General features: G+C 41.3%; 1 protein-coding gene across 4 annotated transcripts in view; it reads left to right on the top strand.

Annotated features, from left to right (window-relative positions):
• Window positions 1-23,406, top strand: part of SMARCA2 (SWI/SNF related BAF chromatin remodeling complex subunit ATPase 2) — a gene marked incomplete at both ends in the record, with an annotated part of 188,879 nt that overhangs the window by 138,164 nt on the left and 27,309 nt on the right. For 3 of the 4 annotated variants that reach the window (XM_080709568.1, XM_080709567.1, XM_080709566.1), the window contains one exon: window positions 18,630-18,847. In XM_080709568.1, coding sequence (XP_080565694.1) covers window positions 18,630-18,847 — 218 coding nt within the window. Of the gene's footprint in view, window positions 1-16,698; window positions 16,792-18,629; window positions 18,848-23,406 lie in introns of those variants that run through there. The other variant, XM_080709569.1, reaches the window with a different exon arrangement.

The following is a 23,406-nucleotide window of genomic DNA, read 5'->3' as shown; positions in this document are numbered from 1 at the left end:
CACAGACCGTGCATCCTTCTCTTTTTAGAAATGACTTTTTAAGCCAGGTGTGGTGGCACACGCTTGCAATCCCATCATTTGGGAGGCTGAGATAGGAGGATTGCACGGGTTTGAAGCCAGCCTCATCTCCTTAGTGAGGTCCTTTGCAACTCAGTGAGAACTTGTTTCAAGTAAAGAATAAAAAATAGGGCTGGGGGTGGCGCTCGAAGGTAGAATGCCACTGGGTTCCATCTCTAGTACCGCAAATACAAAAAAAGAAATGACTTTTTAACTCCTCCTGTGTTAGGTAGTTGGTGCTTTGTTTTGTTTTGTGGTACTGGGGATTGACCCAAGGAGCAATCTACCTCCAAGTTATACCTCCAGCCCTATTGTTTGTTTATTTATTTATTTATTTTTCATTTTGAAACAAGTTTTCACTAAGTTACTGAGAGCCTTTCTAAGTTGCTGAGGGTGGCCTTGAACCTGCAATGCTCCTGTGTCAGGCTCCCAACTACTGGCATGCATCACCACACTCTCCTTAGTTGTTTTTTATACTGCCAGAAATTTGGCAAACATCATCTCTCTCCCCTCCCCAGAACTAAATTTCTAACCAAAATCCGTTCCCATAGGAATTTTTAAAATTAATTAATTTATTTTGCAGTGCTGGGATGGAACCCAGGGCTTTGCCACATGCTAAGCAAGCCTTGCTCTCCCATGGAGCTATACCCATAGCCTTTCCTTGAGTTTCCTTTGACCTTAAATAGGTCCATTTCTCTCAGTACTTGTCCTCCTCTCTCCCTCCTCTGTGTCAGACAGGGCTAGGCTGGATGCTGTACATATACTGCACCTTTTAATCTTAAAGATTTGAGGTAGATATCATTTCTCCCATTTTACAGATGAAGGATTAAGCCTCACAGGCATGGGGTATTGTTTTGAGATTTCGCATTCAGTTTGGGACAGGTGTATTTGCTTAGTGAAAGTTGAATGTTGAGTTCATTGCCTTCTATATTTTGATAGTGCACATCTGTGCAAGTCTGTGAGGGCTGTGAGAGTTTGGGGAAAGAAAAGTAAATCCTATTCCAGTTAACAGCTTCTTTGCCCATCACGCTGACATCCTCCTGGTTCCTGAATTCTGTCCATTTCTGAAAAGATGCTGGAACTGGAGTCAGATCAGGAACAGGTAGTCTTAATGACCTGGGAGGTCTCAAGCTAGAGAACTTCAAGATAGCCTCCTGGAGGGGATTTAAGACGTTCCTCGGCAGACAGTTGACCCGGCCCCTCCTAGAGAGGGGCTCTTTTGTGGATTTCCTTCTGCAGAGCAGCAGGGCTCTGGGCTTTGGGAGACTCCAGGTCAGCTTCTCCACCCTGGCTTGGCTTTGTTTCTAGGCAGTCCCGACCCTCCTGTACCTCGTTCAGTGGAGTCGCAGACGCTGCTCTGCCTTTGAACTAAGGGCTGTTGAACTCACTTCTGGGCTCAGGGGCGAGGTCAGTCTGATGGTTCTTTTTTGCCTGTAGGATTGAACACTTTTTAAAGCCATTTAACTCTCAAAGCTAAAGCCAGACAGTCATATAGTTAGCAGTTAAAGGCAGCTTAAAGAGGTAAGCTGGAACAGGGTAAACTTAAAACAGAGGTCTTCATCGACTCTGTTTATCAAGCTTATTTTAATTCATTGTGTAATTGTGTAGCCTTCCTTTGAATAGTAATCACTTAAGCCAGGTGTAAGGATGTTTCCTTAGTAAGCCCTGTCACTTTGAGAAAGCAGAGGAGTAAACAATAAAGACTTGATTTTATTTCAGCAAGCTTCTTGGGTCCCACTGGTGAGCCAGGCATCAGCCTTAAGTGCCTTTGGAAGATTTTTTTTTTAATTAAGATGACTTTAAAATTTTTTTCCAAAAGCAATTTCAGGGTGATAGGCAACTCAAACATATTCTCAAACAAAACAAACTTCTACAAAGCAGAACTGAACCAACTGAGTGAAAGTATTTATATTGTGAAACTCCAGGGGAAGGAGGGATCAGGTAGGACATTAAATGTTATCTTAACCCCTTCTTAAGAGCTGGGCATGGGTTAGATAGGAAAGGGGGATTCGGAGGAGAATTACAGGCTAAACAAGTGCACAGAGGCTTGGAAATGGGTGGCACCTCTGTACTGCCACCCTGTGTGTAATTTTTATAGTGAAAAAAGTAAGAAAGAAGAACTAGGGTGAGGCCAGACCCTGAAAGCTATGCATGACCAGAGAATCTGGGTTTTATTTGGATATGTAGAAATAATTCAGAGACTGAACATATTTAAATCAGGAGAATAAATGAAAGTGCCTTTCCTTCTAAGCAAAGAAAAGATAATCATTTGCACTGTGAAGTATTAAAGAGAGAAAGAGGGGTAAAGCCACAAGGGGGGCCATTACATTCTACCTTGTGAGACCAAACCCAGAGAAAGGAGACGTAGGAGGAAAAGGTGGTGAACTTTAGAGGTAGACCACAGGATGATGGATAGGAATGCAAGACGTGATAAGGGAAATTGATGATTTTGAAGTTCTTGGGCTTGGATAAGGTAGGGAAAACCACAACTGCATTATAGTGAAATAGACTTTAAGAGGAGCAATGGAAAAGGAAGTGAATGAAATTGACTTAGAATTTATACGAGACTACAATATGGGAATTTAGAAGCATTTGGCAACTTTGGGGAAAAAAATCTGTTTCCTTGTGGGTGCTAAGGAATTGTACTGTGTGGCGAGGAGTGGCACCATTAAGGAGGTGACAGGAGGTTGCAGTGGCAAGATGGAGAGCTTATCATTCAGTGCTTGAAGATTACACAGAACTATCTAGAGCCAGTGACACTAGAATTCACTATTACATTCAGTAAATAGGCATGTACCTAAGAGCAGTTTCCCCAGGGAACCCTGTCTAAAATTTAAATATTTATTTATTTATTTAGGTACTGGGGAATGAAGCCAGGAGCATTATACTTCTGAGCTATAATCCCAGCCCTTTATTATCTTTAATTTTGAAGGAGGGTCTTGTTACATTTCTATGCATGCTGGCCTAGAACCTTGCGATCTTCTATCTCAGCCTCCCACATACTAGGATCCGGCATGCACCACTGCACCCAGTAGAATTTATACTTAACTGTACTTATAGTATCCTCTGGCCCCGTTTCTCTGCTGTGTGCTATAGGGAAATTGAGGCAAAGTAAGGCATGCTTTCTATAAAAAAATACAAATGTCATGGCACACCTGAGGAATACTCTGAGGGGGGGTGATGGAAATTGATCCTTGAGTATGTATATGATGTGCACAGGGACCGGGTTGGAAGGGTTATTCTGGTGAGAAGCAGGAGAAATCTAAGTGGTAGAGACAATGTGGCGTGCTCTGGTGAGGCCTTGCATCTGTGTTCCTGTTCTGCAGAATATTCACCTAGCTGGTATTTTAGTCTGGGCTGCTACAGCAAAGCACCTTAGACTGGGTAATTTATAAATAACAGAAATGCCTTTCCCACAGATCTGGAGGCCAAAAGTCCCAGATGATGGCAGATGTTGTGTTTGGTGATCCACTCTGTTAAGGTGCTCCTCACCCTGTTTTCATGCAGTAGGGTCGAGGGGGCCCCCTGGGGCTCTTTTTATAATAAGAATCCCAGTTAGGAAATCTCCACCTTCATGACCTAATCACCTCCAAAATGCTCCACCTTCTAGTACTATCCCTGTAAGGATTAGGATGTCTTTTTGTGTGTGTGGATTGAACCCAAGGACATTATACCTCTGAGCTTCCAGAGGTATACTCCTAGCCCTTTTTAATTTTCATTATGAAACAGGGTCTCACTGAGCTGCTGAAGGCCTTGCTAAGTTGCTGATGCTGGCCTCGAACCTACAATCCTTCTATCTCAGCCTCCCAACTACTGGGATTAGGACTGGCAGGGTTTGGGATTTCTACATAGTATTTTTGTAGGACACAACCATTTAGAACACAGCAGTGGGCAAAAATGGCAGGTTCGATGGGTAGGATCAGGTCATGGCCAGCTCTAGGTTCTAGGCAGATGGGCGTGGGATGGACATCCTGAGGAAAACGTAGGAACTCCAGCAGGCAATATCCTGGTGAAAGAAGTAATTTTAATATGACTAATGGGACTAACTATTTTAAAAACAATACAAAATCAAGGTAATGTATAAGGGGGAAAAAGCAATGGATAACCAAAAAGTTGACCTCCGTTGTGATCTTCCATTAATTCCAAAAAAGAAAAATAGCAGATGCCTTCTTAACTGTGGGAATCAGAGCCAGTGGTGAGTGGTTCAACAAAAATATCCCTTGAAGTGGTAAAAACGATTGCACATTGCCATACAAATGGAAATGTTAGTTAAAAACTGTAATGTGAGCCAGGCGTGGTAGCATGTGCTTGTAATCCCAGCATTTGGGAGGCCTAGACAGGAAGATAAGGGTTCGCAGATAGCCTCAGCTACTTAGTAAGTCTCTTTGCAACTCAGTGAGACTCTGTTTCAAAATAAAGAATAAAAAGTAGGGCTGGGGTGTTGCTCAGAGCTAGAATGCTCCTGTGCTCCATCCTCATTACTATATCAAAACAAACATAACATGACCCAGGTGCAGTGGTGCACACCTGTAATCCCAGTACTTGGGAGGCTGAGACAGGAGGATCACAGGTTTGAGGACGGTCTCAGCAAGTAGTGAGACTTTCATAAACTTGTGAGAAGCCTGTTTCAAAGTAAAAATAAAAAGGACCTGGGGGTGTAGCTTGGAGGTAGAATGTCTGTAGGTTCAATCCCCAGTACCATAAAACAAAATAAAAATAAAAGTAATGTGTGTCTGCTTGCTGCATTTTCTCAACTTGAGACTGCGGTTGTCTCTTTTAGTGCTGACTAGAACACTTGGTCTTTTCATGCAAAAATGACACCTATCGTGGGTCACTTAGGATTTCCTGTTTCAGTGTTTTCAGAGTAAGTGAGAATCTGATACTAACTAAGCACGCTGAGTACAGACTCTTCCAGATTATAACAGCTGAGCCCTTGCCAGATTCAACAGAATTGCTGGTGTTTTAAAAGAAACACACCTTTTTAGAGTCTTTTTCTTTTTTATGGTGGTGGTGTTTGTAGTTGTCATAGAACCCAGACATGTTTGCACATTAGGCAAAGCACTCTGTTATTGAGCTACATTTCCAGGCCTTTTAATTTTGAGAGGTTTTGCTGAGTGGTGCAGGCTGGCCTCGAACTCATGATCCTCCTGCCTTAGCCTCCCAAGTAGCTAGAATTATAGGTGTGTGCCGCCTCACTGGGCTTTTTAAGAGTCTCTGATTGTACTCACTGTTTGGAAAGTTAAGAGTCTTTTTTTTTTCCACAGTTATATTTCATTCATTTATCTGATTGAATTAAGTAGTTGTAGCATCCACATATTTGGGAACACAACTAACTCTTATTCTTTGAGCTAAGTGGTAAGAGCGAAAGGACCCAGACACCAGGGGTCTTCACCCAGGGGCAAGGTTGCCAGTGGACATCAGTGGTAGCTTTAGTAATGTGCACCCTCTAAAATTCTTTTTAGACATTCCATTTCTGTAGTTCATTTCAAAGAATATTTTCTACATAACTACTCTACTGCCAGGTAGAGCCAGTCCTGAATGTCTGTCTGTCTGTCTGTGCAAATCCCTGGCTTGTTTCAGTTGATTCTGTCTCCTGGTATCTCATTCTCTGCCACCCTACTCTTCCCATCATGAATGACAGCAGCCATGGGTTTCTAGCAAAACTGCTCCTCCTGGCCTAGTATACCCAAAAGCTATGGAAGCCATGCAAGGCCAGAATAGGTCTGGTCATATTTATTTCTGCTCTTATATCCTTATGCTTTATAATTAAAAGATTCATTTCAAAATTTATTGTGTAGCATATTTTGTTTGCAGTGCACATATAGCTCTTCTTAGCTAACTAGGACTCAAAATTTTGTTTAGAATTTTAAGCTTTGTTAAGTAAAGTAGGACAGTCATACTTGACAAATAACCTTAAGTATACTTAGAATTCGCCATATGGACTAGACGTGGCGTTATTGTACATTTCCAAGTTGGCTTCTCAACTTCAATTGGAGCTAGACAACTTCTTTCTTGACACTCTAGTGATATGTGAGCATGTGTGTATGCATATATGTGCATATGTATGTATCTATGTATGTGTGCATGTTTGTATATAGGCTATGTTTTGTGTGTGTGTGTGTGTGTGTGTGTGTGTGTTACTGAGGATTGAACCCAGGGGTTTTATACCTCTGGTTTCTACCTCCAGTTCTTTACCTCTAGTCAGTCCTATTTTATTTTATTTTATTTTTTATTTTGAAAAAGAGTCTCACTGAGTTGCAGATGGCCTCCCTAAGTTGCTAAGGCTGGCCGTGAACCTGCCATCTTCCTGTCTCAGCCTCCCAAGAACTGGGGTTACAATCAAAGTGTGTATTTGTATGCAAATAATTCTAGCCTCCTTGGGATCAGCTGCTCTCTCGGTCCTTCACACAGTATACCGTGCCTGTCATCCTTTGTGTATTAGGCTTCCCACTTCATGTTATGCTTTATTTTTTTTTTTTTTTATTTTTGGTGGTGCTGGGGATGGAACCCTTCTACCTCCGGCTACACTCCCAGACCTGTTTTATATTTTTATTTGGAAACAGGGTCTCTTAAGCCAGCGAGGCTGGCTTCGAACTTGTGCGATCCTCCTGTTTCCGCCTCCCAAGTGCGGGGATTACAAGTGTGAGCCACCACGCCCGGCGCATGTTATGGTTTATGACTGGTCACATCCCCTTTTCAAAATGATGTGTCAGTGCTTTACTGTCTGTGAGCATGTTATTCCAGCCACAGTGCCATCCCTGGCCTAGGTGCTAATGCCCTTTATTCAGCTTCAATTTCCACACTGTCTAGACATATTCTTTCACATCTGCAGTTCAGATTTCTAAAAGAAGTGAACTGACTGGCCCAGCCAATCACTTCTGTTTATAAGAGATCCTCACATCAGGCCCTGCACAAACCTAGAGACAGGCCACCCTGGGAACAGGGACCTTTCCCATGTCTATCAGGAGAACAAAACAGAGAGAAGTCACCAAATTGGGGACATGGCTGCCCAGGCAGCAGGTGCTATGAATAGGACAGTTTCATTTACGTGATAGGATGGAATAAAGATTAAGGCTATTGTCACTTATTCAGAGGGATGCGCTAAATACACATCCAGGCAGCTCGTTTTGTCCTGTTTCAGTACATAAATATGTCTGTTACATGACATAGTTAAACAGCAGTCCATATGTATTAGTTAGCTAGAGCTGCTGTAACAAAATACCACAGACTGGTAGTTTAAAGATTAGAAATATCCTTTCTCACAGTTCTGGAGGATAAAAGTTTGAGATCAAGACGTCAATGGGACTGGATTCTTTGGGGCCTCTCTCCTTGGCTGACACATGCCACCTCCTTTACACTTAATTGGCCTTTTGTGTGTACCTGTGTTCTAATCTCCTTTTCTTAGAAATATAACAGTCATGAAGTCATATGGGTGGGCCTTCATTTTACCTTAATTTCCATTTCTTAAGGGCCCTTAATGCAAATGCAACCACATTCTGAGGTGTTGGGGGTTAGGACTTTCATGTATGAATTTTGAGGGGATACAGCTTAGCCCATAACAACATGGCATAGCAATTAAGAGTCACTGCATATAAAATGCAGCCTGTACTGCTGGTTTTTTAGTCTACAAAGCACTGTAAATAGCAGGTGCATGTTATGGTCTGTGACTGGTCACATCCTCTTTTTTCAAAATGATGTGTCAGTTCTTAACTGTCTGTGAGCATGTTATTCCAGCCACAGACAGCAAAGTATGTAGTAGTGTTAGCTTCTCCTTTCCCAATGGTAAAAACCACATAGTATTTTAAAAAGTGGCTCACCGGGAAAGGGAATTGTCCACCCAAGGTGAAAAATGCAGCGCAGAAATAAGTAATAATTAGCAGGAAGCGCAGTGGGTTGTGATCGAAAATGCTGGACCTGATGAGAGGCACAACACACAGCATATTGGAACATTCAGATGCACATCAAAACAAGGGGGAGCCAGATCAATGGGTTTTAGTTTAAATTGCGCTAGGAATAGAAAGCCACTTTTAGTAAGTTGAAGACCCTAATAATCATTTCAGGGAGTTTAGCTAGCATTCAGGCCAAAGTGTTGAACTGACTTGTCTTGTTGGAAGGAAATGGTAATTACATGGAGACTACAGCACCTTTTTTAATGAGGCTGTTTTCATCATTTCACAGTTCAACATGAATCGATTAGTTTTTTTCTTTTGTGGTACTAGAGACTGGATGAACCCTCGTGACTGAACCCTCTGAGCTGTACCCCCCAGCCCTACTTTATTTTTTGCTTTGAAACAGTGTCTTGCTAGGTTGCTGAAAGTCTTACTAAGACTTGCTAAGTCTGTTCTCGAACCTGCAATCCTCCCAAATATTGGAATTACAGGTGTGCGTTACCACGCCTGGCTTGAATTGATTACTGTTAAACCACTTGGTGACACTATTGGCACAAGTAAGGATATGTCTGTGAAATTTGCACCCCTAGTCCAAGGATTAGCAATGGCAGCTTTGGCACGGTCATCAAATATTTAATGTTGATGAGATAGATCTTTTGGAAGACAACCCTCTCAAGAATTTATGTGAAGAAAGATGTAGGATTGAAGAGTGGCCGTAAAGGGGATACTCGATATTGAGCCCGGGAACTCGGTGAAAAAAGGTTAAGATGTCCCAGAGGAAGTGACTCTAGCAATGTAAAAACCTTCCCATTAAAGGAGCACTGAGATACCTCACAGCATCCATCCAAAGGGCAAAGGATGAAACTCTGGAAGCTGATCCAAACTAGAAGTACGGCAGTTTGCCAAGGCAGAGAAAGAATGCTCGCTCCGTGTCATAATTTATTTGAAGAGAAAGCTAGCACTATTCAAAACACACTTGATAACTTTTTAAAACAAAGAAATAAAATTCTTTAATGCCCAATGTTTCTGATATGTTTTTATATTAAGTAAATGCTCATTTTACTATTCATTGTCCTATACACATAAATGTAACTGATAAGTCAATTTTTAATGTTTTGATATCACCTTAAAGGTTATGAAATGATCATAATTTCTCCGCTGATCATTAAAATGGCTTTGTACAGGACCAGCATGTATGGTTATTTTTATGATCCTACACTTCCATGTAAAGTAAGGATCATGGGTTTGTGTCTGTGTGTGTGCATGCACCCATGTGATCTTTGCCAGAACTCTTCCTGGGCCAGTCCATGTTTTTACTTGCATTAGTCATCCAAGCCTAGCAAGTATACTTTAGCCTTTTACTGATGGTTCACTCACATTAAAAACAACACATATAGCCAGGCATGGTGGTGCATGCCTGTAATACCAGTACTTGGGAGGTTTCGACAGGAGGATCACAGGTTCAAGGCCAGCCTCAGCAACTTAGTGAGACCCTCAGCAACTTAGTGAGACCCTGTTTCAGAATTTTAAAAATAAATAATAAATAGGGATAGGGATGTAGCTCAGAGCTAGAATGCCCCTGGGTTCAATACCTAGTACCAAAACAACAATGCTTACTATTGTGTGCTATAGAGTCGAACAACCTACAAGTTAAGGGTGTGGTTTATGCAGTGAAGGTTCTCGAGTTCACTTACCAGGTCTTAGGATTGCTTCTGTGTGACCTAGAGCAAGATGCTGCATTTTCCATGCCTCAGTTTCCTCATCTGTGAAGTGAGGAGAATAATCAAATCTGCCTTATAGGGTTGTTGTAAAGATTAAGTGAGTACAGGTGTACACAGCCCTGAATGCCTGACTGCGCAGCTAACAGTGCACGGTAGCCCCTGTTGATGGTGTCGGTGTCGATGAGGACGGTCACAGTAGTAGCAGAAGTATCACTGATATTCGCCTTGAGATTTATTGAAGAGGCTGGAGGTTTTGCTCAGTGAGAGCATCCTTGCTTAGCAGTTGCTTCCATCCCCAGCACTGCAGTGAAAAGAAAGACATTGACTGATTGGGGTTGAGATTCTGTCAGATAGCTTCAAACTAGCATGGTTTTGGTGTATATGGGGTGTGTGTGCGTGTTGCTGAGAACTGAACTCAGGGGGGTTCTACTTCTGAGCTACCCCACCCTGGCAATTTAAATTTTTGTTCAGCGGGCGTGGTGGCGCACGCTTGTAATCCCCGTGCTTGGGAGGCGGAGACAGGAGGATCGCGCAGGTTCGAAGCCAGCCGCGCGCGCTGGCTTAGGAGACCCTGTTTCCAAAATGAAAATGTAAAAATAGGTCTGGGAGTGTAGCCCGGAGGTAGAAGGGCTTCCAGGAACCCCAGTACCACCAAAAAAAAAAAAAAATTTGTTCATGTTTGAAACAGGGTCTTGCTAAGTTACTATATGTTGCCCTCAAACCTCCAATCCTCCCGTCTCGACCTCCCAAGAATTACAGGTATTGAATATAATATTTAATTAGAATTACGGGTTTTGCACCACTTTGCCTGGCTATAATTTTGATGTCTTCTGTTGTTTTCTTTATGTTCTTTCTGCTCTTTTTTTTTTCTTTTTGGCCATTAATGAGCATCCTTTGCATATGCATGAGGCAGAACAAGGACCCCATTCTTACCAGCATGTCACTAATTTGATGCTGTTAACCGCAATGGGCGTATAGAACAGAGAATTTGTCTTGTGGTAGTAGCATGTTACCTTGATTCGGGCCTCAGTACCTAATGGCTGGCCTAAGATAGAACCCAGAGATGCCCAGAGAGAGCCATCTTTTGCCTCAAGCCTCCCTTCGTGAAGGTGCTTGGATGTGTCTTTTGACGTGACAGCCAAATCTTAGCATACTCATTGTACTTTGACTGTCTGTATACATTGAAATTATTCCACAGTTTGTTAACCTTCTCTTGGCATTTCTTCCTTGTTTTTCATATAATGAGAACCTCAATGTATAGAAGTGGCCCTGCTTACGAACCAAGTGGGCAGAGTTTCTGGCTCTGCTGTGAATAGAGAGTAACTGGATACATGGTCTTGGGGTAGAAAGCTGAAGGGATATTTTTTGGAATTTTTTGGTTTTTTTTTCTAAGCCACCTGTAGGCTCACAGATTCTTTCAGGTTATTTTGTTCCACCCAAGGGAGCTGAAGTACAATGGTACCTCACTGATAAAAAAAAACAAAAACAAAAAAACAAAAAACACGGAGGGGGGGTATTAGCCAGGCATGATGTTACACACCTATAATTCCTGTACTTGGGAGCCTGAAACAGGAGGATCGTAGGTTCGAGGACAGCCTCAGCAATCTAGTGAGATCTTGTTTCAAAACAAAAAATAAAAAATGTCTAGGGGTGTAGCTCAGAGGTAAAATGTCCCTGAGTTCAATCCCCATCTATCTGTCTCTCTCTCAGTTATTTATGTTTGTATTTGATAGGGTCTTCAGGGCCATGTGTTTTAGGGGCCACCCTCTACTAACTCTTAAAGCCCTTCCCTGAATAGTGTATTGCAGATTATAATACTGTATTGTAATCCTGCTCCAAAGGTAGAAATGGATTCTTAGTTGATCTTATTTTAAAATATTTTGTATACTCCTCTTCTTCATTTCTTCCTCTAAACTCCAAATTTATTTTCCCTCCTTCCTTCCTTTCTTTCTTCCTTTCTTTTCTTTTCTTTTTTTTTTTTTTTTCTTTTTCCTTTTTGTAATACTGGGGATAGAACCCAGGGCCAGACCCTAGGCAAGCTCTCTACCACTGAGCTACATCTCCTGCCCTCCAAATTACTTTTCTTGAAGTAGTACACTGATTTGTGTTGTCTGGGATATATAAGCTGTGGCTCACCTTGTCCCCCTCCACCCCACCCCACCCCCCAGGGTCTTTGTGTATCTTCCTTATGCCATAGGCAGAGAGAGAGCCTTGGTTCATGCTGAGGTTTGGGTTTGTTTTGTCTTGTTTTTGTAAAAGTGTTCTGAGGTTATTGAACAAGAAACTGAAAAACTCACTGTAATAGCAATTTGATAAACTGAGGCCCCGCGTGCTTCCTGTTCATGGCCAACCTTGAATGATTCACTGGGGACGCTGGCAGTGAGGTTGCCACCCAAGTTGCCTGACAATGGAGTGAAGCCAGAAGGGTCTACTGGATGTATATATCCTCAGGGCATTGTCCTGAGGGGCGGGGCTGTATGCTTGAACAGCCTTAGCCTGCCCACCAGCTCATCTCTTGAATATTGGAGGCATTAGTTAATGTCTAAATTTGTTAATAGGTGTGTCTTTTTTTTACAAGTATCTTCTCACATCATGGATATTTCCTTAGCAACATTTGAGTGAATGAATAAATGGGGATTTTTTTTTTCTTTGTTGTTGTTGGGTTTTTTTTTGGTTTTTGTTTGTTTGTTGGTTGGTTTTTGTTTTGTTTTTTGTAGTACTGGGGATGGAACCCAGGGGCATTCTACCTCTGGGCTACACCCCCAGCCCTTTACTCCTTTTATTTTTGAAACAGGGTCTCACTGAGTTGCAAAGGGCCTCGCTAAGTAGCTGAGGCTGTCCTCTGGTCTCTGCCTCTTAAATGCTGGGATTACAAGTGTGGCCCACCATGCCCGGCTTAAATGGGGATTTTTATTTTATTTATTTGTTTGTTTGTTTGTTTGTTTTTGCGGGTCTGGGGATGGAACCCAGAGGCATCTGACCTCCGAGTTACACCCCTTCAAGTTACACCCCATGGCCAGCTTTTTATTCTTTATTTTGAAACAGGGTCTCACTGAGTTGCAGATGCCTCACTCAGTAGCTGAGGCTGTCTGCGAGCCACGATCCTCAGTTCTCAGCCTCCCAAATGCTGGGATTACAAGCCTGCACCACCACACCCGACTCTAAATGGGGATTTTTAAAAAGGACTTCTAGTCATGGGCCAGGACAAGACTGAATGTGTCACTTGTTGAAAAGCTGTGAAAAACTTGGCATTTGAGAGAAAGCTCCCAAAAGGACACTGGTATTGTATGCTGTGTTTTGAGGTGGTAGGAACATGTATAGACATGCAGTTCTTTTTTTTTTTTTTAATTTTCCTTACTATTTAGAGAATTTAATTTTAGAGACTTTTTTCTTGTGGTAATATACATATAAAATGTACTGTTTTAACCTTTTGTATGTGGGGTGGGGGAATACTGGGGATTGAACCCAGAGACAGCCTACCTCTGAACTATACCTCCAGCCCTCTTTTATTTTTTATTCTGAAGAAGAGTCTCACCAAGTTGCTGAGGTTGGCTTCAAACCTGTGATTCTCCTGTCCCAGCCTTAAGTCCTGGTATTACAGGCATGTGTCACCACACCGACTCATTTTAACCATATTCAAGTGTGCATTTCATTAACACTAAGGGCATTCATTGTGTGCAGTTCATCTCCAGGACTTTGTCATTATCCCGAACAGAACATCAACTCACTGAACACCAACTCCTCCTCCCCACGGCCTCCAGTAACCTCTGTTCTTTTTTATATAAGGACAAATATCTTGCAATATTTGTCCTTTGGGTTGGGCTTATTTCTCTTTTAGGGGATATGATTTTATGCATATTTATTTTGTGATGCTGGTGGTGGTGCTGCAATCGAACCCAGGGCTTCCTACATGGTAGGCAAGTCCTTTCCCAGGGAGCTACACCCCCTTTCTTTAAATATACAATTCAGAGATGCCAATAATAAAAAATGTATTATTAAGCCAGTGCAGTGGCACATACCTATAATCCCAGCGACTGGGAAGCTGAGACAGGTGGATCACAGGTTCAAGTTACCTTGGCAACTTAGTGAGGTCTTTCACAAGTTAGGAGACCTGTTCCAGAATAAAATGGGACTGGCGGTATAGCTCAGAGGTAGAACACCCCTGTGTTCAATCCCCAGTACCTAAACCAAATCAAACCCCCCCAAAATGACTGTTACCCAAAGTCCTAAATCTGAAATTTGGCATCCAAATGTGCTGCTATATATTTTTTTATCCTAAGTGACTAAAATGGTGTGGCATCTATTGTATTGTTTTTGATTAATATTCCTATTATGATAACTCTCCTCATGTATAATTCTACTTTGTTGTCCTTTTGCTTTTCTGGTTGGGACATTATTATCTGTGTCCTGGGCTTCCAGGGTCTTGGGAAAGCTTGAAGGAGGCTCAACATCCCCTAACCCCCCAAATACCGGAGTCAATAATTTTGGTGATGTGTGAGTTGCTCAGAAACACTGGTACAAAATAATTGGCCAGGCTTCCTTTAATGCTTAGCCCCGGGCTTGGCTTGGTGAGCCTGCTCCCACCCCCAGCAGCAGCCTGGGGGGTCCTCTTCTGGAGTTACTAAGGGAGCAGGAACCCCCCAGTGAGAGAAAGAGATCTGTGTCAGTGGGCAGAAACAACCCCGTATTTATTTAAATACCGCCTTTAGTGTTGGAATCCTGTTTTCCCCATTTCACATGGAAGAAATTTCGCTTGCATTGTCTAGACAGCCTTAGACTCCATTCTTTTGATGTTTCTTAAGGTGGATTGTTCCAGTGTGAGGGCTGTGCCGCACGGCTGGGTGGACCCGGGAGATGCAGGGGTGGAAACAATGCTCCGACTTGGCTCCGGCTTTTTGTATGCGTGTCCCTGCTTACCTATTCATAATCAGGATCCCTTCAGCGGTGACATTGTAAAGTCACAGATAATAGCACCTCATTACCCCAGCGGGCCGAGAACGAGCATAATGCCCACTTTCCGGACCTTCCCTCATTTAGTGAAAGATGGAGTTGGCGTGTGTCAAGATGACAGAGGTCCACCACAGAGCCATGTGTGGCCGGGTCCCTGGTCTGCCATGTGCTTCCTCTAACACAGCTAATCCTGCCTGCCTGCCTGCCTGCCTGCTTCTCTGCTGCTCTCCGTTCCCTTGTCGGAGCCCACACTCTGCTTTCTGCAGAGCTAATTGAGGAGGGAGCCAGTCTGCATCTTGCGCTTGCACATCCTATGTCATGAAAACGTATTTTTCTTTTAAGCAAATTGAAAGAAAGGAGAGAGAGAGAGAGAGAGAGAGAGAGAGAGAGAGAGAGAGAGAGAAGAGAGGAAGAGGGGGAAAGAAGGTTGCCATCCAGCGGAGGAAGGAGTAATTCCCAGCTTCATTCAGGAAAAACGCAGGCTGAAATATGCATTAACTCTTTTAACTTGGCTGGAGATTTTTATCACCATATGGGTTTTTTTTTTTTTTTTCGTGACATCCGGAGCCAAATGGGTGCAGTGTGCCTTTAAGGAAAGAGGTGCCTCACCAAACTTCGCTGTAGTTGTGTCTCACCGGCTAGGTAGGGAAGGAAAGTGTTAATTTCTTATTTGTACACTTTTTTTCCCCCGACTTCCTTCCTATTCACTTCATTAAATCTAGAGGCAGTTCAGCATGGGAGCCGTCTGTATGTTGAATTAGGGCTCGCACTCTTGCGCAACACGTCACCAGTCGGAAACTGGGGGTTTGCTTCTTGATTTATTTCATTATTGTGCTGGTAAAAAGGTTTGGAAGGGAATTCTTTTATGGGGTACTACTTTTAGCGTTGTGTAGCAAGTTTTTTGTTTCTTTTTTTTTGTCCCCCCCCCCCCCAGCGCTGAGTTGTTCAGTCAGTTGAGCTAGTTTAATAAATATTTTTTTTAATAAAAGGACAGTTTAAAATCTCCATAAGCAATTCTCTTTACATGCAGGAGAAATCTTACTCTACTCTTTCAGTTCGAAGAAGAAAAGCATTGGGAAATAGATAGTGAATTGAATTCCATTAGAGAAAGACCCTTAGCCATCCCAGCCCGAAGCCCTGCATATGGATGTGTTTGGGGTCTTTGGGGAGGAGGGAAGGTGTTTGCAGCTCTCTGCATTCCTGCATAAAACCTTAATTTAAGGCAAAGAATGGTCAGTACTTTGTGTTTCCTTGTAATTCCAGGACCTAAATTTAATAACAATCTGCACGTATGTAGCCATTTTAATAAAAATCTTTCACTAGTTCTGTTTGCAATTTAATTTGTTTTCTTCTCTTCTTAGCTACTCACAGATGTAGAGATTTTAAAGTCCAGATATCACAAGTTCATGCTTTGTTCCCTTTTTTCAAAATTGAGGGGGGTTAAGAGCAGAAATATTCTTTTCACAACTTCCCCCTCTCCATTTATCCCCCTGAAAAGAAAAACAATGAAAATATTTTACAGCATGAAACTGAAAGTGAAGTATCCCAGTTGTTCGGGGATTTTCTTTAAAAGAAAGAATAACATACTGTATTAAAATATTTGAACCTGAGAACATGCACATTGCTTTTACTTACATGCATCTAAGGAAGAAAGAATGTCTTCTGTTTAAATTATTGTTTTAGCCTGCTTCCAAAACCATGCAGCGTATTTTTATTAAAAATCACTAAAAGGAAGTATAAAGGATAAAAAGAGCATACCTCATTTTATTTTTAAAAAATAAATTTGAATATTAATTTGTTTTCTTACTGGCTTAATTGTTGAAATTTCAGCAAGAATCAGAAACCACCTGAGCTAAAATCTCTAATTCTGCTGCCTGGAATAATAAGGGGGGAAATATGATAAGTAGTTGTCAATATTAAAACAGGCTGAAGGAGGAAGGCTTCGGGCCTTGTAGTAGGTAGAATGAAACAGCAGATTTGAGTATCCACAATCCTTTCAGTATTAAATTTTCAGTAAAATAAAATTACTTGTATATGAAAACATAGCCTTTCCCAGCTCTCTTTTTTTTCCTGATCAGCTGATGAAGAGACTAGCAGCTCGCTGCTTTGCTGGCTTGTTAATTTTATCCCCACTAACTGTGATTTCCGATAGCCGGCCTGCTGATAGTGGTAAGGTAAATATCCTTTTTCGTTGCCGTCTTGAAGATTCAGTAGAACTACATCCCAGGCATGTGTAGGTGTGTAACACATCAGAAGCCGGTGTGCTCCGTATTTCTGTGTGCGACTGGGTGCTTGAGGAGAGCAGTACCATTAACTGTTGACAGCCGTGCATGCTGTATTTATTATTAGCATGTTCAGCCTCCAAGAAATGCGGGACAATTTCCTTTTCTCATTCTTCTTTTAGCTGCAGTGTGTTTAGCTGTATAGTGGGTGTCCTGCTTTTAGGCAAATGAATATTAATGAAATAATGTGGAGCTTTTTTTTTAATCTCTTCTTTTTCCTTTTTCCTCATAACTCATCAGATCTCGCCTCCTTCATAGTGGTTATCTGAGGATCGTGATGGAAATTGTCTTTTGATTATTAAGGCCTAGGCTCAGGCTGTCCCTTAAGATTGTGTGTGTGTGTGTGTGTGTGTGTGTGTGTGTGTGTGCGCGCGTGCATGTTGCTTCTATGGATTTGCACATTTGGAGTATGCGTAGGAAACCTTTTTTTTTTAATCCCACTGGCATTTTTAACATGCCAGGTTGTTTTGTGTTCTGTACCAGGTTTTCTTCACAAAACCTTTCTTTTTACAGGAGGCATTGTACATAAGTGAAAGAAATTATGTCTGAGCTGTAATCACTCTTTATATTGATTGTTATACTCACATGATCATAAATATTAGCCATGTTTGGTGCTGTGGAGAAATGAAGGTAATTGCCTTATGATTAGAGCTCTTTCAGCTACGAGAAAGGATTGATTAGCATTTGCATACTGGAGGCAATATTGAGAGGCAGGAGGAACAAATAACAACATCAGTTATTTTGTGGGAGAAAGCAATCTCAAAATGTAATTTAAAGGTTTTTTTTTTTAGAAAATTGCCTTTTCATGGTCAAATTTTCTTTTATTTGTATGTGTGTTTTTATTTGTTTTTTTCATTTTTCATTTTTTTCCTTTATTTTTCTTCTTAAGTTTTGAGACTTACCAGGAAAAAAAAAAAAAGTTTAAACTTCTGGGTCTGTCACATGGATCTTTCAGCCCTTTATGAACAGATTTCTTTTATACCTGGTTGTTTTTATAGCTATTTTATTATCTCTCTGCATTAGTGCTGCTGGCTCTGGTTTAAAGCAGGCGTTTGCAGGTAATTGGCAAAAGTGTTTGTTGTTTGTGAGTGTGTGTGTGTGCGTGTGTATGTGTGTTCTTTCTTTACCGGGTGATTTAAGTGTGTTTACCAAAGAATGTGGCTTTGTACTTCCCATTTGCTTGTTTCCTTAATTTGCTACAAAATCTGGATGGAATTTTGATTTATGTTGTGAATCATGAATACATTGATGTAAAACCTTAAAGAAGAAAAGGTCAAAGCTTGCCTGATTGTATGGATGTGTTCTTAGGGGAATTTTCTTTTTTCTTCACCTACCCCTCCTTTTTCTTTCCTTTTCCCTCTTTACAATAATGAAACAATTAGTTCGTATATCAAGCTACAATTTCATGTGGATTCTGTGATCTTCAAGCACTCAAATGTGTACATGTTTTAATATTTGTCATACTCTCCTTTACTATGAACATCTCAGGCCTTCGATACATGTTACTTATGAAATAGACAGGTTAAAGATGCATTTATCCAATATGGTGGTGTTTCTTTTTTTCTTCTTCCTTCATTGATGACTGTTAACTTTTATTTTTACTTTTCTGTTAGTTTCATTTTATTCTAATTATTCAATATATACATATATAGCAAATGCATATGTAGTTTTTATATTTGTCTCGGTCATTTTCCTGTCTTGAATTTTTCTGCTTTGTTTTTCATTGACAGGCCATCGAAGACGGCAATTTGGAAGAAATGGAAGAGGAAGTACGGCTTAAGAAGAGAAAAAGACGAAGAAATGTGGATAAAGATCCCGTGAAGGAAGATGTGGAAAAAGCTAAGAAGCGAAGAGGCCGCCCTCCAGCTGAGAAACTATCACCAAATCCCCCCAAACTAACAAAGCAGATGAACGCTATCATCGATACTGTGATCAACTACAAAGATAGGTGAGCATCCTTTTCCTTCACCTCCATCATCTTTTGCCAAGACCATAAGTGATACTACTTAAGGAGTCAGACTTACTGAGTTGTGTACTGGAGTTGAAAGGTTCTTTCTATTGTGTGCTTTATCGTTTTCTCTTAAAGGCATGAGTTATCTTGTTCCTGCCGTGTCAAATGGCCACTTTTGCTATTTTGCATGATATTTCACCATGTATTATAAAAGAGATTTGGAAATGAGTTTAGATGACAAATTAAAAAAAAAAATCTAAACTGGAAAGGAGTCAAGGACTTCTGATGCTATTTCTGATGTCAAAGGGGTCAGGATGATAAAGCAAAATCACTTTTGGATGTTGAATTGTTAGAATAATGAGAATCCACATTTATTTAACGTAACTATGTCATGTTAAGGTACTTGTTTAAAACCAAACGGTTGCCAGGTATGGTGGCACACATGTGTAATCCCAATACTTGGGAGGCTGAGACAGAAGAAGTAGAGGTTCACGGCCAGCCTCAGCAACTTAGTTAAGCCCTCCACAACCAGTGATGCCATTTCAAAAATAAAAAATAAAATAGGGCTGGGGTGGGGTGTAGCTCAGAGGTAGAATGCCCAAAGAAAAACAATTGCTTCCTTGAAAATACTATTCGTTTTTTTCTTCTAACCCTTGGGTTTCTGAGCACTTGTCTAAGCCATCTCCTTCTCGATAATTCTACATCATTTGTGTGATATTTCAACACATTCATCTCTGTTTCACGGAACTTCTGAATATAAACTATGAGGAACTATGCTAGGCACTTCCTAGATCATTTTAAATAATGAATAATTATTCAAAAACCAAAGCAAAGACATTCTAGGATGTCCATCAGCCCTATACAGTAAACAAACCAGTTGGGCTGCATTTGGAATATTGGGTTTTAACGATTTGGTTTTCACTTAATAATCAGCTGGGCGTGGTGGCGCACACTTGTAATCCCTGCACTAGGGAGGCGGAGACAGGAAGATCACACAGGTTTGAAGCCAGCCTCGCTGGCTTAAGAGACCCTGTTTCCAATTTTTAAAAAAGTAAAAAATAAGGTCTGGGAGTGTAGCCCGGAGGTAGCACCAAAATAAATAAATAAATAAATAAATAAATAAATAAATAATCAATCATATGACAGTGTTTTCATTTACAGATCGCATCTCACTTCCATTGAAAATAGATAGGAAGACAGACGTGGTGGCATGTACCTGTAATTCTAATTCTTAGGAGGCTGAAACAGGAGGATCTCAGGTTCGAGGATAGACTTAGCATCTTAACAAGACTCTCAGGAACCTAGTGAATCCCTGTTTCCAAAAAAAAAAAAAAATGGGGGAGAGGGGGAGCTGGAGCTACATCTCAGGTCGAATGCTCCTGGCTTCAACCCCCAATACCACAAAGAAAAGAAAAATGAAAGAGGAGGAAGGAAGGAAGCTAGGAAAACAAGTAGATGGTTTTAGTTTTCTAAATTGCACAGTAGTAGTATTCAGTTTTTAGTTAGCAGCAGTTTTTGACATCAGTTAACGTTGCTTTCTACACCCTAGCCCTAACTTGAATAACTAAACTGTGATTTTAGTTTTTCATTGTGGCTTTGGTGTATGCATTATATAAGGGAGGCAGAACTTAATAATATTAAGATTTAGGGCATAAAAAGCAAAACTTTCCGCCCTGAAGTTGTGTTATTTTATCTGTAATGCAGTGTGGTGAGGGAGGAGGGGCAGAAGGAGATGTTACTGGAAGGGTCAGAATTTCTTGTTCCTTTTACCAACCAGGTCCCTTGGATTCCATGATCACTATATTTAGTGTTTTCCTTTAAATTTAGTGCACCCCTTTCAGGATTCCCAAGTGTCCACCAAAGGCAGCCCAGTGCTATGAGTTTGGATCAGCTGTTCATTGACAAAACAAAATGATGGCAATCCAGGAAGGAGAATTTGGCCACAAGTCCATCCTTTGCCCAGAATGAACACAAAGGCTTCCTTGCGTAAACCAAGAATCAGCAACTCTCCCTGGCGAGCTTCTCTTCACCCCTTACTCTACTTCTAGATTTCCCATAGACAGGAAGCTGGGATTACTGTACCTTATTTTTAATCAGCCCCTAGTGGAAGAAAATTATTGCTAAGTAGAGAGTATCACTTCGCATATTCTTGTGACTTTTTTGCCTTTGCCTCAGGAGAGCATAACATCTGTTTCTCTGACCAGATATGCCAGTGGTGTTTGACAGGCATTTTGTTTATTGCTTGGAGAACAGAGTGAGCCTGGGGCTGTTAAAATCCTGAGAAGGCCTTCGGAGATTTAAAAGCTGGGCCTCTGATTCCAGGGTGATGGTCATCACTTCCTTTCATGATGTAACAGAGGTTAGCAACTGGTGAACAACATGTTGCCAACTCAGTGTTTTATATGGTTTTGGGAAAAGGAGGAGCAAGTGCATTTAGATGCAGATACAGTAAGAAGTTTTTACATTTCTTGCACCATCACTTTTTTGAACGCCTTAAAGAATGTTAAGTTTTTCCCTAACTTTCCCTAAGGTCGCAGTCAGTAGGACTGAAGAGGTGGCTGCTGCCTGCTGTACTGAGGCAGGCTGCTCTCGACTGCCACCACCCCCAGCAATCTCATCTCTCCTGTGCAGAGTGTGAGTGGCCATTTGTTACCATATGTCTCTCATTCATATTACTTGCTGGGTCCAAAGAAAGAGAGAGAGAGAGAGAGGCAGAGAGACAGAGAGACAGAGATCCAGACAGAGAGACAGAGAGACAGACAGAAAGAGAGAGGGGGAAAGGGGAAGAGAGAGAGAGTGCGTGTGTGTGTGTGTGTGTGTGTGTGTGTGTGTGTGTGTGTGTGTGTGTTTTGTTGGGGATTGAATCCAGGGGCGTTCTCTTAGTTACAACCCAGCCTGTTTTATTTTTTATTTTAAATCAAGGTCTTGCCAAGTTGCTGAAGGCCTCCTTAAATTGCTAAAGCTGCCCTGGAACTTGCAATCCTTCCATCTCCACTTCCCAAATACAGGGATTACAGGCATGTGCCACAACACTCATTTCTCCATAGCCTTTTTTTGGGGGTGGGGGATAACTGAAGATTGAACCCAGGGGCATTCTGTCTCTGGGTTACAGCACAGCACTTTTTACTTTTTATTTTGAACACAGTCTTGCTAAATTACTGAAGCTGGCCTCGAACCTGCAGTCCTCCTGTCGCAGCCTCCCAAGTACTGGGATTATAAATGTGAGCTACCACACCTGGCTTCTCCACGACCATTTGCGTTTGTGACTCCCTAATGTACATGGGTATAAGCTGTTCACTTTCCTAAAAATCATCCCAAAATATAGCATCCGATGAGATTATATCCTTTTAATCTCGGTGAAACCTAGCACAGGGGCTCAGAACACAGTTCTAGATGTAACTGCTTGCTTTTGAGTTCTGACTGTCTGGCATTCACCATCTATGAAATAACTGGGTAATTAACTTGAACCTCAGTTTCCTCACCCACACAATGGAATAATTAATACGTCTACCGCTAGAATGGTAGGCATGAATGAGCTAATAAAACCCAGGTTCTTTGAACAGTTTAAAGACTATTGGTAGTTAATCAGGTAGGTGAAGGGACCTTGGAGCACCATGAAGAAAGTGTCCTTGCTGATAAGTGGTTTCCATGGTTTTATTTTCAGAAGCAAAAAAATGAAGTTTCAATGGGGCTGAGTATTGAACAAAGCTTTGGATGTACTAAAGGACATATAAATGTCTTAGCATGCAGGCATTGAGTAGTTTCCCCCTCCTTTTCCTGGTTTTATTCATTTGTTTGTTTATTTTTTCTTTAAAAGTACCCTCCCAAGACTCATTCTGTTCATTCCCACACTTGGGAACTTTCTGGAGATGGTCTACTAAATCTCCCGCCCCTGCGTGTTCATGTATATTTCATGTTAGTAACCCTCTGGAAAAAGCACTTACTCTATTTATATTTTGTATTTCTCTTACCAAACTTGGTTCCCAAGTAGGAGGCACTCAAATTAGGAGGCCTTAATTAGACACAGTGTCATATTTTTGGTTCATTTTAGAAAATCCTGCTGGGAAATGTACATCTCACTGTGTTAAGATTTTTGCACCATTAAAGTCAGTTACTAATATAGTAATTCCACCTTACCTGGAAAAGAAATACCACCTGTACTAACCTCCCTCCTTCCACCTCTGTCCCATGTTAGGGCACTGACAGCTGTGTAGATTATCAGTGTATTAACTAAGAGCTGCCATCTATATTTAACAGGTATATAAGGAGAATTAATTAGCTCTCATGAGGCAGATGTTTAAAAGTTCTTGCGTGACTCTGGCACAAATGTGTCTTGATATTTTTATAAAGACCTAAGATCATTTAAGTGTCTATTTATTGCATTTAACTTGGTGCCAGGCCTCATTTTTTTTTTTTAAGAAGGGTACTTTTAAAAATCTGACCCTATTCGGGAGGCGGAGACCAGAGGATTGCAGTTTGCAGACAGCCTCAGCTATTTAGTGAGGCCCTTCGCAACTCAGTGAGACGTTGTTTCAAAGAATAAAAAGACTAAAAAA

Source organism: Muscardinus avellanarius (genome assembly GCF_963383645.1).
Source record: "Muscardinus avellanarius genome assembly, chromosome: 13".
Classification (NCBI taxonomy): Eukaryota; Metazoa; Chordata; class Mammalia; order Rodentia; family Gliridae; genus Muscardinus; species Muscardinus avellanarius.
This window is presented reverse-complemented; position numbering and strand designations above follow the sequence as displayed.